Below are 20,462 nucleotides of genomic sequence, written 5' to 3'. Positions count from 1 at the left end.
GCCGCCGGCACACGCCTAAGCCGCGCACGCCAAAGGGGCGTGCGCGGCTTAGATCAGCTTTGATCGCCTGGAAATTGTCTTTTATGGGGCGAAAAAGGAAAGCAAAGTTCGTGACGTCATCTCCTTCACAGCAGATAACCGGACCCATGGACGCTCTTGTAAGCAGAGGAGGTATGCCCCGAGGGGACAAAGAGGGGGACTTTCTTAATGTCTCCCTAAGTCCCGGCATTAGACCAGCTCCCCAACAACCCCCAGGGGAAACAACAGGAAGTTTTTCCGCCGAAGGAGAGGCTGCACAAGTAAGTGACTTTAGTTTACATTTAGAGTCACCGAAAAATGCACAACCCCCCGGCCCAGAGCTACAACAGCAGGGTGCAGGAATGGGGCCTCTAACGGTCAAATTAGACAGCCCACGGTTGAATACCCTGGACGAGTCTAAAATAACCCTGGGGGATGTGTGGAGGTTGTTGGTTAAATTAGATTCAAACATGATACAGATGAACTCATCCCTTTACTGCTATTGCAAATGGTAATAAATCCCTTATACAAGATCAAGAGACACGAATAAATAATGTTGAGACAACCATTAAAGATTTTACATTAGAAATGCAAAATGTAAAGACTTTAGAAAGTTACCATACGTCTGATAATGTTGTGTTACATGCTAATTTAGAAAATTTGGAAAATTTTATGAAAGTAAGAAATTTACGATTTGTCAACTTCCCCATTACTAGGTTAATGTCACCCTTAGAAATGTTCTTTAAATATGTTAGAGAGAATTTGGTATGTGATGAGATGCCTTTAATATCAAAGATTTATTATATTCCGCTGCAAAGTGGAAATATACCTAGAGTGGGAGAGGAGAATACTTTGGGAGTATCAACTTTTTTGGAAGACTCATTAGACATTATTAATAAAAGAACAACATTGTTGGTATCCTTTGCATTAGAGAGGGATAAAGAGTTCATTTTGGATAAATTCTTTAAGAATAAAGATGTGATGTTCTGTGGACAGAAGGTTTATGTATTCCCAGATGTATCTAGGCCTACCCAGGCAAGGAGGAAAAAGTTTCTATCCTTGAAAGCAAAAGTTATGGAATTAGGTGCGTCCTTTTACTTAAAGTATCCGAGTAAATGTTATATTAACTTTCAAGGGAAGAAATTTGTGTTCGCAGAGCCTTCGCATCTGGAAATATTCTTGAAGGATAAAAATGAGGTTAGTTTGAATAAAATAATACCAACAGTAACATCTGATGAAATGGTCAATAATTGAAACAAATTAGGCACCCTCTCCTTATTGATTATTATTTTTTTAAGTTTATATAATGCTTAGTCCCCGCATTATTTGATTTTGAAGACAAATTGTCTAATTTTTAAATGAAAGAATATCTTATATGTAAGAGTTATGTTGTCTATCAAAATTCCTGATTATGCACAGAATTGTGAATATTTATGTGTTGGTTTTTTTTGAAAATTTCAATAAAAGATTAAATTGAACTTCGGACAAATGGGTCCTAGCCATCATCCGGGAAGGGTACTACGTGGACTTCATACGCACCCCCCCGGACAAGTTTGTGGAGTCTCCCTGCCACGACCCCACCAAAAAGGCGGCAGTGGAAGTTACACTGACCAGGCTATTGAACCTCGAGGACATAACTCCGGTACCTCCTCAGGAGATAAACTCTGGTCATTATTCCATATATTTTCTCGTTCCCAAGAAAGAGGGAACGTTCCGACCAATCCTGGACCTCAAATCCGTAAACCGATACCTGAAGGTCCCCCGCTTCCGCATGGAAACCCTGAGATCCGTAATAAAGGCAATACAGCCGGGAGAGTTCCTCACCTCCCTGGACCTGTCAGAGGCGTACCTGCACATCCCAATTCATCAGGAACACCAGCGTTACCTATGCTTCAAAATCCTGGGCCATCAGTACCAGTTCTGGGCCCTACCCTTCGGGCTAGCCACAGCACCACGGACGTTCACCAAGGTGATAGTGGTAGTGGCGGCAATACTGCGGAAGGAAGGAGTCCTCGTACATCCTTACTTGGACGACTGGCTGATCAGGGCAAAGTCACCAGAGGAAAGCATCCAATCAACCAACAGAGTCAAGTCTCTGTTGGAGAGCCTAGGATGGGTGATCAACACGAACAAGAGTTCCCTGCAGCCCTCACAATGTTGGAGTACCTGGGTGTCCACTTCGACACCAAGGAAGACAAAGTCAGCCTGACTCCCACAAGGAGATCAAAACTGTGGAACCGGTTGCAATCCTTGATGAGCGACCCTCGCCCCTCGGCATGGGATTACCTGCAGGCCCTAGGGCTGATGGCATCCACACTGGAAGTGGTCCCCTGGGCGAGGGCCCACATGAGGCCTCTTCAACACTCACTGCTGTCCCTTTGGAACCCACGGTCGCACAATTACACCGTACGCTTACCTCTCCCGGATACAGTTCGGACCAAACTACGCTGGTGGCTGCAGCCCAGCCACATGAACAGAGGCTCAAGACTGTCATCCCCAACCTGGACTCTACTAATGACAGACGCCAGTCTACGGGGATGGGGAGCACACTGCGAGGAACTAACCGCCCAAGGGCAGTGGAACGCAGAAGAGGCAGGATGGAACATCAATCGCCTAGAAGCGAGGGCAGTCAGACTCGTCTGCCTGCGGTTCGCACAAAGACTCCGAGGCAAAGCAGTCAGTGATGTCCGACAACGCCACAATGGTTGCCTACGTCAACAGGCAAGGGGGAACCAGAAGCCAACAGATGTCACTGGAGATAAACCCACTGATGTCATGGGCGGAAGCAAATCTATAGGAGATCTCCGCCGCCCACATTGCCGGGAAGGACAACATCACGGCGGACTTCCTCAGCAGAGAAAGTCTAGACCCAGGAGAATGGAAGCTATCTCCCGCAGCCTTCCAGATGATAGTAAACCGGTGGGGAACACCGGAAATGGACCTCCTGGCGAACAGAGCCAACGCCCAAGTACCCAGATACTTCAGCCGCAAGCGGGATCTACAAGCCTAAGGGATCGATGCCCTGGTGCAATCCTGGCCACAGGGCACCCTACTATATGCCTTCCCGCTGTGGCCTCTTTTGGGCGCAATGATTCACAAGATACAGCTACACAAGGGACTAGTTCTTCTGGTGGCCCCGGATTGGCCAAGAAGACCGTGGTACGCAGACATGAGAAGACTGCTGGCAGGGAACCCTCTACCCCTGCCCCCTCTCAGAGACCTGCTACAACAGGGTCCGATCTTCCACGAGGACCCAGCTCAATTCTCTCTTATGGTCTGGCCATTGAGAGGGCTCGCCTGAAGAAGAGCGGATACTCGGGGGCCATAATAGACACGCTCCTCCAAGCACGCAAGTTCTCCACATCGTTAACATACATAAGGATCTGGAGAATATTTGAAGCCTGGTGCGAAGATCACGACATCAAGACACGTTCACTTAAAGTTCCCGTGATGCTGGAGTTCCTACAGAGCGGACTCCAGAAAGGTCTGTCCCTCAACTCCATCAAGGTACAGGTCGCAGCACTGGCATGCTTTGGCACCAGGGGCGAGAGCGATAGCCTAGCCTCTCACCCGGATGTTTCACGTTTCCTGAAAGGAGTCAAACACATTCGTCCACCCCTGAAGTGGCCGATACCTCTGTGGAATCTCAACCTCATCTTGGACGTCCTGTCTGGAACCACCTTCAGACATCTTCGAGGGCTATCACTCCATCAGTTGACCCTGAAGATGGTCTTCCTACTGGCAGTTTGTTCAGTGCGACGCATCTCTGAACTACAAGCACTGTCCTGCCGTGAACCCTTTCTTAGATTCACTCCGGGATCTATCCAGCTGCGCTCGGTACTGTCATTCCTTCCCAAAGTGGTCTCCCACTTCCATCTGAACCAGACCATCTCGCTCCCGTTGGCGGGAGCCCTGAAGAATTCGGAAGAAGCCCGTAGTCTGCATCACCTCAACGTTGGCAGAATACTTTCCAGATACCTGGAAATGTCAGAACCCGTACGGAAGACGGACCACCTTTTCGTCCTTCACAGCGGGAAAAGACTAGGGAAGCAGCCTCGCGGGCAACCATAGCCCGCTGGATCAAGGAAGTCATCAAGGCAGCCTACATAGAAGCAGGGAAACCTCCGCCCCTACAGGTCAAGGCCCATTCGACCAGAGCCCAGGCAGCATCCTGGGCAGAAACAAGAATGATGTCACCCGCCGAGATTTGCAGGGTGGCGACATGGTCCTCCATCCATACCTTCTCCAGATTCTACCGTCTGGATGTTCAGGCCCGGGAGGACACAGCATTTGCAAGGGCAATACTGAGTGGGTCACAGGCAGCCTCCCACCCGGTTCGGAAGTAGCTTTTATACATCCCATTGGTTCTGAGTCCAACTGCTACATGCTAGGAAATGGAGAAATTACTTACCTGATAATTTCGTTTTCCTTAGTGTAGACAGATGGACTCAGCAGCCCGCCCTTGGCTTCCGTCACGCATGGAATTGCAAATGATTCAAGGGTAAGCTTCTTTTCGTGTACCTAGGTCTCCACCCGGCTGGGTGTCGACGCTTTCCGGTTGAGCTCCCTGGCGGTCTCCAGCTATACTCAATCGACCAGTTCAAATTAATCCAGTTAATCAAGTTATAACGTTTATATAGTTACGAAGTTATACAAGTTAATCAAATTAACCAATCGGTCAGTCAAACATATATCCACAATGCTTTGCAAGGAAGAATACTGAGGATCTGCACTTCCTGCAGGGGTATATGTACTAGGGGCTGACGTCAGATTGAAATCTGATCCGTCTCCATTTGCTGTCAGGAGCACACTCTACCCATTGGTCCTGAGTCCATCTGTCTACACTAAGGAAAACGAAATTATCAGGTAAGTAATTTCTCCATTTATGCAGTGCAAGAGCCTCCCTGTCCTAAACTTGCAACCTCAGTAATACGCTAAGCTCCGTATGCCACCCCTCTACCCCTCTCTTTCTTCATCTCCGCTAATTCCCCCTTTTAGCCATCCTCTCTCCTTTATCCCTCCTCCCGTTTTATTATATTTTTAACTTTTAACACATTTTCCCTCACCCCCCCACCTTTTGAACACAAATAACTGTATATCATCTCCCCCTTTATTGACTCCCTGTCATCACCCTAGCTGTGATTCCCTTCCCACTGCAACATCTCTATAGCCTGCACACTTAAGAGCTACAACCTCCCCTCTCTATTTTACTTAAATTCCAGTGGACCCTATCCTCTCATATTGCTTCAAACATGTCAAACATTCCCAAACTCAGCTACAACAGATATAGACCTGCTACATACTATGCCACACGCCACCACTCATACCTCAAAACCATTCACACAACCATGATATCCCCACCACTCACCCAAATTATTGGCATCACTGCACTATCACTCATTCTTTTCAATGCCCAGTCACTAAACAAAAAAACTTCCATCCTCAATGACATCCTCTTAGATGAAACACCTGACATCTGTGCAATAACCGAAACTTGGTTAAAAGACACCGATAATGTTCTCCTTAACCAGCTTCCTAACAATATTTATGATATTGTTTCCATCCCCAGACCTAAAAAGAAAGGTGGGGGCATTTTACTAGCCACTAACAAGCAATTGAAACTTACCCTCCAATCCACATCCCCTCCAGCTAAACCTGAAATTGGTTTGTTTAAAGCTCCCACCATCCAAATATGTCTCATCTATGCCTCCCCTGGAACGCTCAACAACAATCCCTCTGCCCTAATAGAATACTTAGCCAAAAATATTTCCATTGACTCCACAGCCATCACCTAGGTGACTTTAATCTTCACGTGGATACAACTCCTCTCACACCTAGCTGCTCCTCCTTCCTAGAAGCCATGAAATCCCTAGGATTCAATCAAATCATAAACTCTCCTACTCATAAAGCTGGCCTCTCGCTCGACCTCATTTTCATCAACCAACACATTGTAACTGAATCTCTATCATGTACACCCATCCCCTGGTCTGACCACTATATTAGAAGAACCTCTAATATTCTGGAAAGACCCCCTCCTGTCAAATCCACCACCATACAAATCTGTAAATCTTGCAACAAGGATGAGCTAACTTCTGCTCTTTCCCGCTCCCTTAACAACCTCAACCTAACTAATGCGGACACTTCTCTCGCATCATGGAATGAGCACACCCTAACAGTTGCTGACAACATCTGCCCCATTATCACCAAACAACTATCCTTTCAAAAAATACAAAAAAATCTTGGTACAATTCTAAACTAAAAGAACTAAAACAAGCCCTCAGAAAAGCTGAAAGAAATTGGCGCAAAGACCCTTCTCCAACCCTCCTTGCACGCTACAGAACTTCCCTACACAGCTACAATAACGAAATAAACATTGCCAAAAAGAATTTCTATGCTAATAAAATACACCAGTACCAATTCAACCCTAAAGCCTTATTTGAATATTTCACCTCGCTCACCAATCTCACTCCAAATCTCATTCCAGAAGAAGAAGCCAAAACTAAATGCGAACAACTGGCAACGTTCTTCCATGATAAAGTTAACAAACTTATGACACGTTTTCCCATTGTCCCTCACACAAGCCAAAACAGTTACTCTATACAATCAAGCAACCCCTCTGCAAACCTCACAATGTTTGAACACACTACTGCAATGGAAATTGAATCCTTACTCAAAAAAGCTAGACCTTCATCCCACCCCTCTGATACCATCCCTACGAAACTTCTCCTCACCATACCTGATCTAATAGCCTTTCCTATATCGAATATTATCAATGCATCCATTGATTCTGGTATTGTTCCAAACCCATTAAAACAAGCCATCCTTAAACCCACCCTAAAAAAACCTAAGCTTGACCCGGCTGATCTGACCAATTACCGCCCCATCTCCAATCTCCCATTTATTGCGAAAATCTTAGAAAAAACTATTAACCGCCAGCTCAGTGACTACCTAGAAGAACACCAGATCCTCTCTTCGTCTCAATATGGTTTTCGTAAATTACACAGCACAGAAACCCTTCTTCTATCACTTTCTGATTACCTGATCAAAAGTTTAGATAAAGGGCTATCCCATCTGCTAGTAATACTAGATATTTCAGCTGCGTTTGATACCATTAGCCATCAGATCCTCCTTAAACGACATTTCGAGATTGGAATAACTGGTCTTGGCCACAATTGATTCAGCTCGTACCTTTGCAACAGAAATTATAAAGTCAAATTTGGCAACTACGAATTTAAGGAAATTCCCCTTGCGCAGGGAGTCCCCCAAGGCTCTTCACTTTCATCCACTCTATTTAATATTTACCTTCTACCCCTCTGCCAGCTCCTTTCCAGCCTTAAGCTACCACACTATTTGTACGCTGATGATGTACAAATCCTCATTCCTATTACTGATTCTATACCAAAAGCTCTTGAAATCTGGCAAGCCACTTTCACCTCAATTAACAACCTCTTAAACTGTATACAACTTGCCCTTAATACCACAAAAACGGAACTCATGGTCATATCACCTCCAACACCTCTACATACTATGCCCACAACACGTATTATTCTGCCACACACACAATTCTCCCACCAAGTCCGGGATCTAGGAATCTTACTGGACGACCAAATGACACTCAAAAAATTTATTAATGTAACTCTCAAAGAATGTTTTTTCAAGATCCACACACTCAAAAAACTTAAACCACTACTACACTTTTCTGATTTTCGTGCTGTTACAAGCCATGGTCTTTTTGAAAATTGACTATTGTAATGCACTGCTATTGGGCCTACCCAAAAACTCCATACACCCGTTACAAACCCTGCAGAATACTGCTGCTCGTATCCTCACCAACACTACCTCAAAGGAGCACATTACCCCCATCCTTAAGGGATTACACTGGCTCCCCATTCACTCTCGCATACAATACAAGGCATTATCACTCATCCACAAAGCTCTTCACAATCCAGAAATGAATTGACTCTCTAACTCTTTACAATTTCATACTTCTAACAGACCAGCTAGAAATCCATACTTAGCCACCCTGCGTCCCTTAGAGGAAAGGAAATTATCAGGTAAGTAGTAATTTCTCCTTCCTCTGTATTCAGGCAGACCAATCCACACCAATGGGATGTACCAGAGCTACTTCCAAACAGGGCAAGCACGAAAGCCGCATCCTCCTGAGCCTTAATGTCCAGGCAGTAATGCTTGGAGAAAGTGTTGAAGGAGGACCACGTCGCTGCTCGACAGATCTCAACAGGAGGCCACAACCGAAGCTGCACCCACAGAGCCGCCTGAGTTCTCGTAGAATGCGCCCTGACCTGAGTAGGTAGTGGGACCTCGGCATCCACACAGGAGGCGGTGAGCACTTCTCTCCCCTGAAAGGATATTGTTGCCTGCACTGCCAGTTCTCCTTGTTTACCTCCCCCATGGAGCACAAACAGTCGAACAAACTCTCTGAAAGCATGGGTAATCTTCAAGTGCCGCACCAGATGCTGCTTGACATCCAAGACATGCAACAGACAATAATCCGGCTCATCTCTATCTCTGTCAAGCAAGGGCAAGGAAATAAACTGATCCAAATGAAACTCCGAAACCACTTTCGGCAAAAGGGAAGGCAGAGTCCTAAGCTGAAACGCTCCTGGATTTATTCGTAGAAATGGCTCATGGCAAGAAAGAGCTTGCAGCTCGGAGACCTCTCAAGCTGAATGATTGCTATGAGAAAAACTGTTTTAAAGATGAGCAGCCCCAAAGGTAGACCACGCAGTGGCCGAAATGTAGGCCCCACCAAAAATGCCAGACCTGATTAAGATCCTAAAGAGGCACCTGTAGCCGCAAGGGAGGACATAGATGCTTAATTCCCTTCAAAAACCTGGACACATCTGGATAGGAAGACAAAAATACATCACTGATTTCCCCCTACAGCATTCGAGAGCTGCTACCTGCACTTTCAGAGTGTTGAGGGCCAAGCCTTTAACCAAGCCTTCCTGAAGAAATTCCAATATCACTTGGAGAGGCTGAAAACCTCGCTTCTCACACCAGCTCTTGAACACTCTGGCCAAAGTCTAGCATAAGTGTGATGATTTGGGTACTAGTTCCCGCGTAGGTATTCTCAGACATGGCATTTCTCTGCCTTGTCTCACAAATAGCAGGGCGCTTAGATTTCTTTGTCCTCGGTGCCGTAGTTTTCCTGCACTCAGCTCTAGATGGCCTCATGCATGCACACCAACAGTACCCGCGTGTACACGCGTAAATGTGTGCCCAAAACTAGGCCACGGTCTTGGCGCACAAGTACCCTGTGCACACATCAGGACACCGCCGCCCGGCAAGGATGTCTGCACACACCCATGCGTATGGGGGAAAAAAACCCACCGCCACAGCTTACCACGCGGCCCAGCCAAAAGCTGCTCAACCTGCCGAGCCTGAATCGCCTCCACTCTACACCACATCCCTGTTAGGCTTGGCTCCTCAAGAAGGGAGGAGTTCGCAATCTGTCATGATCTATTTATTTATTTTAAAGGATTTATATACCGGAGGTTCCTGTATAATATACATATCACCCCGGTTTACAATGAACAGTAAATATCGCTTCAAGTTAGAGGCTTACAATGAACATGGTTAATCCAAATAACAGGGAAATATATATAATAATGTTAACAATTAAGTAATAATAAATAGATAATAACAATAAATACATAAATAAAATAATAGAAATAAATAAGTAACTAACAGTAAACATCCATGAAAAATAACAGTAAATAAGATAACAAGTTATGTGAAATATGCTGGGGTAAACGGATGATATGTGACTGACTTTCTACCTGCTCTTAGCTCTGCGGGAATGCTTGTTTACTCCTCAAGAAGGGAGGAGTTAGCACTCTGTTGTGGATTAAACTGCAGAGTTAGCAGTCTGTTGTAGATCTGCTTCTCCAGAGAGGAGGAGTTAGCAATCTATTATAATTCTGCTGCTCGGAGTTAGCTATCTATTATCAAGCACCTCCTGTAGGGGGAGGAGTTAGCAGTCTGATATGGATCTCCTCTTGGAGAGAGAGGAGTTAGCAATCTGTTATCAGTCCCTGCTGCTATGGGTAGCAATCTGTTATAAGTCCGCCAGGGAGTTAGCAGTTGATTATGGATCACCCTGCCAAGGGGAAGAGCTAACAATTGTAATACTCCGTAGGCGGAGTTAATGACCTGTGGTGGGTTGGCTTCCCACAGAGTGGCAGTCATATAATACCGCTCTATTAGTGTAAGGAATGAACACTTGAGGTAAATTGGTGAATCCCTGGGCCGATGGCAGATGACTGCGCCCCCAGGAGAATATCCTGAGAGGGACCCCTGGTTAGGCTGAAGTATGGAGACAAACACAGATAGTTCTTTAATTAGACAGGAAGTAGAACCACCAGAGGTGGCAGTAGTGAGCTGATGTGCCCGGGAGGGCTGAAGTCCCTCAGATACTGGACTTGCGGTCTCTGGGTTGTGAGCTGTAGAGAGACTATAGGTAGTGAGTAGACAGGGTATGCTGGATACATAGCCAGTAGTAGATGATACACTCACAATTGTAGAGATCTGTAATGGCTTCTCTGCAACAGAGTCTTCAGTATATTCAGGAACAGGAGCCGTAGGCGAGTGCTGGTTCCTATAAACAGTCTGAAATGAGAACTCACAATATCTGTGTATAAGATGGCTTATGGAAGAGAAGAGAGTCTTTGGAGGGTTTTAGGAACATAGGCCCTCGTGGAGCGAGTACCGGTTCCTATCTGCAATCTATAATAGTAATGCACAAGATATAGGTATATAATAGCTTCTGAAATAGAGAGTTGAGAAGGGATTTAGGAACATTTTATTTATTTATTTAATATATTTCTATACCGGACTTCATGAATGGGATTCATATCAGGCCGGTTTACATGGAACTTGGGGGATTAACAAGTGTAACCAAACAAGAAGGCAGAAACAAGCAAAGTTACATATAACAAGGGGATTGAACTTGGGGGCTATAGTAGCCAGGAAGTAGACAGAGAGGAATTAACTACATATAAATAATATATGATGGGTTAAGAGATTAGTAAACATCCCATTCCTTGGGCTGAGTCTGACGTGACATTTTAAGTGACATTTTAAGTTAGGGGAAGGCTTGGAGGAACAGCCACGTCTTAAGTTTTCTTCGAAAGGTAAGAAGGCAGGGTTCCAGTCTTAGGTCAGTCGGTAGTCTGTTCCAAAGGATTGGGCCTGCTGTGGAGAAGGAACGTTCTTTGGTGGATGTTAGACAGGTGGATTTAGTAGGAACATGGGCCCTTGTAGAGTGAGTACCGGTTCCTACCTGCAATTCACAATAATGACTCACGATCTCCGTACCTGTGATAACGTCTTAGACAGAAGGGAGTCTTGGAGATTAGGAATATAGGCCCTCGTGGAGCGAGTACCAGTTCCTATCTGTAATAGAACTCACTGTGTTCACGTCTGCGATCACTTTCAGGTAGTCAGGAGTTTTCTGAGAATTCAGGGACGTAGGCCCTTGAGGAGCGAGTACCGGATCCCATCTTAACAATCTGAAATCAAGAAGAGAGAGCGGGGCCCCCGAGGAGCGGGTACCCCTGGTAAGATGGTGGAGGCCGAGCAGCGGAGAAAGAATTCCCCTTGCTAACTCGATTCGTAGTTGCAAGCAAAGACCTTTTAAAGTGGAAGCAGATGACATCACTATGGGGGGACGCCCTCGAGGTTCGCACCCTTGCCGGTACAAACTCTGGAGAGCGCGCGCCTTTATGTCATCAGGAACATGGCGGATCCGCAGCATCAGGCCAGCCCAGGGATTCCAGGAAGTACGGTGAGGAGAAGCCGTACTTCCTGGAATCGGCCAGCCCTCCTCCCCGCGTGATCGGTGCTGACCCTTCGTGGTCAGGGGAGGCAGTCGGGACCTCGGCTGCACGCGAGGCAGGCAGCCCACGCCTCTTACCGGCCCCGGAGCCCCAAACCGGCAAAGACAAAAGAACGGAAGCGCGGTAAGTCCGCCCACCTCCATTGACATCAGTCTATGCGCCTACAGAGCCCCTTTAAAGGCCCCCAAGTATTTGAGTTTTGAGGGCGCCCATTTGAAAGGATGGGAAATCTGGAGTTGAGAGACCACTTGTAGTGGGCAAGAAACATTTAAAATCTCTGACTTGCCCCAATTGATTTTAAAGCCAGAGACAGTACTATAGTGGGCGAGCTCTGTTTCAATCTCTTGTAAAGAGATAGTGGGATGGCTAACTGTAAACAAAATATCATCCGCAAACAGCAATAATTTATAATGCTGGGAACGAAGTGAATAACCTGTTGTTATTTTGAGATTATTGTGGATATGGTTTGCTAGTGGTTCGAGGAAGATAGCGAAAAGAATGGGGGAGTGCGGACACCCCTGTCTGGTTCCCCTTTGAATCTGAAGTGGGGGGTGAGTATTGACCATTGATTTTAGGCAGGCTGTATAACGCTTGTAACCAATTTTGAAATGGGATCCCAAAGTCCATAATGGTAAGGATACAAAAGAGAAAAGGCCAATGCACCATGTCAAAGGCCTTTTCAGCATCAATAGCCAGGAGGAGGTGATCTGATGGTTGCTGGGTGATGCCCTAGAGAATATTTATGATCTTCCTTACGTTGTCACTAGCAATGCGACCCGGGATAAAGCCTGCTTGGTCAGGGTGTATTATTTGGGCAATGAAGCAGTTTAACCTGTCTGCTGTCAAAATTTTAGCAAGTAGCTTAAGATCTAAATTAATCAAGGATATGGGTCTATAAGATGCGCATAGAGCAGGATCTCTACCTGGTTTAGCAATGATAGTGATGCCTGCTTTATTCGAGTCTGGTAATAGAGAACCCCCATTGTGCAGATAATTAAAGTGTTTTTGAATATGAGATACCATAAATGGTCCAAAGACTTTATAAAATTTTGCCGTGAGACCATCGGGATCAGGAGCCTTGCCCACTTTTAGAGTTTTAATGACCGAGAGGATCTCTGTAGTTGTGATTTCTGCATTTAGCAAATCACGCATGTCTCCGGAAAGATGTGGGAGATCAGCAGTTTGAAGATATCTATCAATCGATTGGAAACCAGAGCGCTTCGGTTGGCGCTACAGGCCCTCCTGCCTTTAGTGGACGGGCGATCATTGAGGATAATCTCCGACAATGCGATGACAGTGGCTTACATCAATCGTCAGGGGGGAACCAGGAGTCATCCGGTAGCGACGGAAGCTCAGCTTTTAATCAACTGGGCAGAGCAACATCTCTACAAGATTGCGGCCTCTCACATTGCAGGGGTAGACAATGTGTAAGCCGGTTTTCTCAGCAGCCACCAGTTGGACCCGTGGAGTGGGAACTCTCCAAAGAGGCCTTTTGTCTTCTGTGTGAACGCTGGACCAGGCCTTCCATGGATCTCATGGTGATGTGCCACAATGCCAAGGCTCCTTGTTTCTTCAGTCGCGAAGGGAGCCAGGCGCAGAAGGGGTAGATGCTCTGGTCCTTCCCTGATCAAAGGACGTTTTGTTGTACATCTTTCTGCCATGGCCGTTGGTCGGAAAAGTTCTGCGCCACATAGAAATGCATAGGGCGCAGTGATACTCGTGGCTCCGGAGTTTTGCCGAGGCATCCATGTTTTGCGGACGTTCTGAATCTAGCAGTGGACAGTCCACTGAGATTTCGGTCATCTCCGAATCTCCTGCAACAGGGCCCTTTTTGTTTCAGAGAGGTAGATCACTTTAGTCTAGCGGCATGGCTTTTGAAAGGCAAAGATTAAAGAGTAAGGGTTATTCGGAAGCGGTTTTTGCCACGCTCTTGCATTCCCGTAAATCTTCTACCTCCATGGCGTCCGGTAGAGTTTGGGTAGTATTCGAATCCTGGTGTCTAGACCATGAAGTGCAGCCATCCAGGGCTTCATACCAGATATTCTGGATTTGATTCCCTACGAGTTCAGGTGGCGGCCCTTTTCAGGGTAAGAGTATGGGCATGATTCCATTCATTGAGTTACAAGTTTTTCATTCCCTCTGCTCTTCGGGGGGAGGTTGTTTATGTGGAAGTTATGGATTAATCTTTCTGCTTGGGTACAGTGTAATACTGACAGACTGTAGGTGGCACCTCAGGGGTATAGGATGGAGTCCGTGAAAACTTCTCTGTCTCCGTCTGCTAGAGGGGAGGCAAAACCCAGGAGTCTGGACTGATCCGTGGTACTTCAGGATCAAAAATTAGCAGGTAAGGACCACTTTTCCTATGTTAAGATGCCCTTAAATCCACAATGGGACACTGGATCAGTACTGGCTTAGAGAGCAGTGTGTTCCCCCTAACACTATGCTGGGACATTGGGTCAATACTGGCTCAGAGAGCAGTGTGTTCCCCCTAACACTATGCTGGGATACTGGGTCAGTACTGGCTCAGAGAGCAGTGTGTCCCCCCCTAACACTGTGCTGGGACACTGGGTCAGTACTGGCTCAGAGAGCAGTGTCCCCCCCCCCTAACACTGTGCTGGGACACTGGGTCAGTACTGGCTTAGAGAGCAGTGTGTCCCCTAACACTATGCTGGGACACTGGGTCAGTACTGGCTCAGAGAGCAGTGTATCCCCTAACACTATGCTGGGACACTGGGTCAGTACTGGCTCAGAGAGCAGTGTGTCCCCCCCTAACACTGTGCTGGGACACTGGGTCAGTACTGGCTTAGAGAGCAGTGTGTCCCCCCTAACACTATGCTGGGACACTGGGTCAGTACTGGCTCAGAGAGCAGTGTATCCCCTAACACTATGCTGGGACACTGGGTCAGTACTGGCTCAGAGAGCAGTGTGTCCCCCTTACACTGTGCTGGGACACTGGGTCAGTACTGCCTCAGAGAGCAGTGTCTCCCCTAATACTGTACTGGGACACTGGATCAGTGCTGAATAAAAGGGGAAGTGTTCTAACACTGTGCTAAAAATTGAGTCATTACCAAAATGCTGCATACAAGAGGGGATGAAACTGCTGTTACCCCCAAGTTCTTTTAAGTCTGGGGATGTCACTGGCTCCAAACTTACTGTCAGCAAAATATGAAATGTAGGCTTCTTCTTAAGCCATATATATGCAGATATATCTATATATTGGGGAGGTCCCAAACACCAGACCTGCTGTGGCCCTTGAGAAATGTCCGTGCTAGGAAAACCCTGACCATTGTCTCTGTGAGTCTCCCTCCCATCAAGTAATGTCGGCCCTTTATTATCTTATGCAGAGATCGATGAGTCCAAGACAAGACACGAGGCGACACATCCTGAGGAACCCACTAAACATTTAGAAGTGACTCAAACTCTACCAGAGAGAGATGGCGGAGACACTTGCCCATGTTATTACTGGGAGAAAAACTGCTGGACTCAGTATAAACCAGAGGAGGGACTGAGAAACCCAGCACGAGACTCCACTGAGAATGTGACTCTCTGTGAGCTAAGTGCCAGTGATATCTCTCACACTGTGGAGCATCAGACACTAGAACATCAGTCTGCATGTAATGCATGTGGAAATTGCTACATGGATCAGGGACCTCTAAAGTCACAAAATGGACTTAACATTGGAGAGAAACCACATACGTGTACAGACTGTGGCAAGGTCTTCAGTCAGAAGGAACCTCTCTCAGTACACCAGAGAATCCACACTAACCATGATAAATCATTTCTCCTTAGTGGCACTGGGGAATGCTTCCTTCACAAACCATATCTGGTAATGTCGAAGAGAAGCCACACAAAAGAGAGCCCATTTCTTTGTACTGAGTGTGGGAAAAGCTTCAAGGAGAAGGGAGCGCTTACACAACACCTGAGCATTCACACTGGGGAGAGACCCTTTCCATGCACTGAATGTGGAAAAAGCTTTATTCAGAAGGGAAGACTTCTAATGCACCAGAGAATCCATACAGGAGAAAAACCCTTCTCTTGCAAGGAATGTAGGAAAAGTTTCAGTCAAAAAAGCAATCTTATTCAGCACCTACGAATATGCACTGGCGAAAGACCCTTTACCTGCACTGAATGTGGGATAATCTTCAGGAGGAAGAGAGTGCTTACACAACACCTGAGCATTCACACTCGAGAGAAACCCTTTCCATGCACTGAATGTGGAAAAAGCTTCAGGAGCACAGAAGCACTTACACAACACCTGAGCATTCACACTGGGGAGAGACCCTTTCCATGCACTGAATGTGGGAAAAGCTTCAGGGAGAAGGGAGAGCTTACAGAGCACCTGAGAATTCACAATAGACAGAGACCCTTTGCATGCACTGAATGTGGTAAAAGCTTCAGGGAGAAGGGAGCGCTTACACGACACCTGAGAATTCACACTGGGGAGAGACCATTTCCATGCACTGAATGTGAGAAAAGCTTTAGGGAGAAGGGAGCACTTACACAACACCTTAGCATTCATACTGGGGAGAGACCCTTTACCTGCCCTGAATGTGGGAAAAGCTTCAGGGAGAAGGGAGCGCTTACACAACACCTGAGAATTCACACTGGAGAGAGACCCTTTCCATGCACTGAATGTGGGAAAAGCTTCAGGAGCACAGGAGCACTTACAAAACACCTGAGAATTCACACTGGGGAGAGACCCTTTACCTGCACTGAATGTGGGATAAGCTTCGTGGATAAGGGAGTGCTTTCACGACACCTGAGAATTCACACTGGGGAGAGACCCTTTACCTGCACTGAATGTGGGAAAAGCTTCAGTAGGAAGAGAACGCTTACACAACACCTGAGCATTCACACTGGGGAGAGACCCTATCCATACACTGAATGTGGGAAAAGCTTTGTGGATAAGGGAGCGCTTACACAACACCTGAGCATTCACTGTGGGGAGAGACCCTTTACCTGCACTGAATGTGGGAAAAGCTTCGTGGATAAGGGAGCGCTTACACATCACCTGAGCATTCACACTGGGGAGAGACCCTTTACCTGCACTGAATGTGGGATAAGCTTCGTGGATGAGGGAGCGCTTACACAACACCTGAGCATTCACACTGGGGAGAGACCCTTTACCTGCACTGAATGTGGGAAAAGCTTCAGCAGGAAGAGAGCGCTTGCACAACACCTGAGCATTCACACTGGGGAGAGACCCTTTACCTGCACTGAATGTGGGAAAAGCTTCGTGGAGAAGGGAGCGCTTACACGACACCTTAGAATTCACACTGGAGAGAGACCTTTTACCTGCACCGAATGTGGGATAAGCTTCAGGGAGAAGGGAGCACTTACACAACACTTGAGAATTCACACTGGAGAAAGACCCTTTGCATGCACTGAATGTGGGATAAGCTTCAGGGAGAAGGGAAAGCTTACACAACACCTGAGCATTCACACGGGGGAGAGACCCTTTACCTGTCCTGAATGTGGGATAAGCTTCAGGGAGAAGAGAGTGCTTACACAACACCTGAGAATTCACACTGGGGAGAGACCCTTTACCTGCACTGAATGTGGGAAAAGCTTTAGGGAGAAGGTAGCGCTTACACAACACCTGAGAATTCACACTGGGGAGAGACCCTTTACCTGTCCTGAATGTGGGAAAAGCTTCAGGGAGAAGGGAACGCTTACACAACACCTGAGAATTCACACTGGGGAGAGACCTTTTACCTGTCCTGAATGTGGGAAAAGCTTTAGGGAGAAGGGAGCGCTTACACAACACCTGAGAATTCACACTGGGGAGAGACCCTTTACCTGCCCTGAATGTGGGATAAACTTCAGGAAGAAGGGAACGCTTACACAACACCTGAGAATTCACACTGGGGAGAGACCCGTTACCTTCACTGAATGTGGGATAAGCTTTAGGGAGAAGGGAGCGCTTAGACAATCCCTGATAATTCACACTAGAGAGAGACCTTATTAATGTGCTTTATGCAGAAGGAAAGTCTTCTAAAGCATCAGAGCACCCATACAGGAGAGAGGCCATTTCCATGCACAGACCGTGAGAAAAGCTTTATCAGGAGGAGAAATCTTCTGATATACGAGAAAAGTTCTTTCTGTGCAGTGAATGTGGGAAACATTTCAGGAAAAAAAAGAATCTTGTAGAGCAACTGAGAATGCACTCAGGAGAGAGACCTTTTTCCTGTAATGAATGTAGGAAAAGCTTTACCTTGAAGGGGACTCTCCTAAAACATCAGAACATCCATCAAAGTGAGAGACCCTTTGGATATACTTGATGTGAGAAGAACTTCTTTCAGAAGAAAAACGTAATAATTCATCAGAGAACTCATACAAGGGAAAGACCATTTCCTTGCACTCAGTGTTGGAAAAGCTTTATTAAAAAATGGAGCCTTCTGGAGGAAGTGACATCACCTTCCGCGATGGCTGCCTATGCTGGGAGCTCCTGACCCGATCACCAATAATCCTTCCCCATCGGCTCACCCCAGCGCAGAATCTCGCTCCAAAATGCTGCAACAGGCTGCCTATAACCACGGCATGACAGCCCAACGAAAAAAACCCGATCTACAAAAATTCTCCTTCACCGCCACCGCGGCACAGTTGGAGGCGTGCCTGTACAGCGAGACGCAGGTCGCACAAGCGGCTGCAGAGGTGAGCGGCAGCAGCAGCAACACCGGGACAGGGGATGCTTCTCCGAGCTGCGCTGACTTTGTCAGCTGGTTCAGGGAGCTAAGTGGGGACATGGAAAAGATAAAAAAAAATGAACTGCAGGGGGTCCTGGCTGGCATAAAGGGAGAGGTGGCAGCACTGGGAAGCAGGGTAGAGGTCACAGAAAATCGCCTGGAGGACCAGGCCTTAGAGCTGATAAGTTTCAAGCTGCCCAGAACAAGCTAGTGCAATCCATTGCAGATCTCCTAAACAGAATCGAAGACCTGGAAAACAGGTCCAGGAGAGCTAATCTGAGGTTACGGGGGCTACCAGCATCCCCTGAGTTCATCGACGGCAAGCACATGGTAGCCAGTATTTGTGCCCAGATTTTGAGCTCTGAGTCTACGACTATGGATGCATCAAATATAATAGAAACACAGAAATGACGGCAGAAGAAGACCAATAGGCCCATCCAGTCTGCCCAGCAAGCTTTCACACTTATTTTCTCATACTTATCTGTTACTCCGACCGCTGGGTTCAGGGCCCTTAATCGTAGCTTTTTTATTGTAATTTCCTTCCACCCCCGCCATTGATGCAGAGAGCAGTGTTGGAGCTGCATCAAAAGTGAAGTATAAGACTTAAAGTTTGAGGGTAGTAACCGTTGTATTGAGCAAGTTACCCCGATGTTTGTATACTGATACTGCTCAGATCAATGCCTTGTTAGATGTTGGTTGTATGTAAATCCTTTTTCTTCATTTCCCCCCTGCCGTTGAAGCAGTGAGCTGCGCTGGATATGCATTGAAAGTGAAGTATCAGGCTTAATTGGTTTGTGGTAGTAACCGCCGCAATACGCAAGCTACTCCCATGCTTATTTGTTTACCCAGGCTGTGCTACCTTGTTGGTTGCTGTCTGAATGCAAATCCTCTTTTCCACATTTCCTCTTGTCATTGAAGCATAGAGCAATGTTGGTTGTTGAAGCATAGAGCAATGTTGGTTGTTGCCTGAATGCAAATACTCTTTTCCACATTTGCTCTTGCCGTTGAAGCATAGAGCAATGTTGGAGTCTCATTAACCATGTGAACGTTTATTGAATAAGGGTATTAATCACCAGGTAGTAGCCGTCATTCCCGCAAGCCACCCCAATACCTCTTCTCTTCATTCCCATCCTCCAGGCTTTAGGAATCCACAGTGTTTATCCCACGCTCCTTTGAAATCCTTCACAGTTTTGGTCTTCACCACTTCCTCCAGAAGGGCATTCCAGGCATCCATCACCCTTTCCATGAAGAAATATTTGCTAACATTGGTTCTGAGTCTTCCTCCCTGGAGTTTTAAATCATGGCCCCTGGTTCTGCTGATTTTTTTCCAACGGAAAAAGTTTGTCACTGACTTTGGATCATTAAAACCTTTCAAGTATCTGAACATCTGTATCATATCACCCCTGCTCCTCCTTTCCTCCAGGGTATACATATTTAGATTCTTCAATCTCTCCTCATGAGTCATTCGATGAAAACCATCCACCTTTTTGGTCGCCCTTCTCTGGACCGCCTCCATCCTGTCTCTGTCCCTTCGGAGATACGGTCTCCAGAACTGAGCACAGTACTACAGGTGAGGCCTCACCAAGGACCTGTACAAGGGGATAATCACTTCCCTTTTCTTACTCGAAATTCCTCTTTCTATGCAGCCCAGCATTCTTCTAGCTTTAGCTATCGTCTTTCACACTGTTTCACCGACTTCAGATCATTAGACACTATCACCCCCAGGTCTCTCTCCAGCTCCATGCACATCAGCCCTTCCCCCCCATCGAATACAATTCTTTCGGATTTTCACAGCTCATATGCATAACTCTGCACTTCTTGGCGTTGAATCTCTGCTGCCATAACTTCGATCAATCTTAAAGCTTCCTTAAATCCCATCTCATTCTCTCCACTCCTTCCA

General features: G+C 46.6%; 2 protein-coding genes across 3 annotated transcripts in view; one reads left to right on the top strand and one right to left on the bottom strand.

The window, feature by feature from the left end:
* LOC115083512 (oocyte zinc finger protein XlCOF6-like) overlaps window positions 1–17,877 on the top strand; it is a 28,897-nt gene extending 11,020 nt beyond the window's left edge. For both annotated transcript variants that reach the window (XM_029587381.1, XM_029587382.1), the window contains exon 3: window positions 15,221–17,877. In XM_029587381.1, coding sequence (XP_029443241.1) covers window positions 15,221–17,844 — 2,624 coding nt within the window. In that variant the 3' untranslated portion in view covers window positions 17,845–17,877. The remainder of the gene's footprint in view (window positions 1–15,220) is intronic.
* LOC115083510 (zinc finger protein 189-like) overlaps window positions 1–20,462 on the bottom strand; it is a 537,273-nt gene that overhangs the window by 157,708 nt on the left and 359,103 nt on the right. The gene's annotated exons all lie outside the window — the stretch shown is intronic.

The sequence above is a fragment of the Rhinatrema bivittatum genome, chromosome 2, assembly GCF_901001135.1.
Source record: "Rhinatrema bivittatum chromosome 2, aRhiBiv1.1, whole genome shotgun sequence".
NCBI lineage: Eukaryota > Metazoa > Chordata > Amphibia > Gymnophiona > Rhinatrematidae > Rhinatrema > Rhinatrema bivittatum.
The sequence above is the reverse complement of the archived record's forward strand: the minus strand, read 5'-3'. Positions and strand labels throughout refer to the sequence as shown.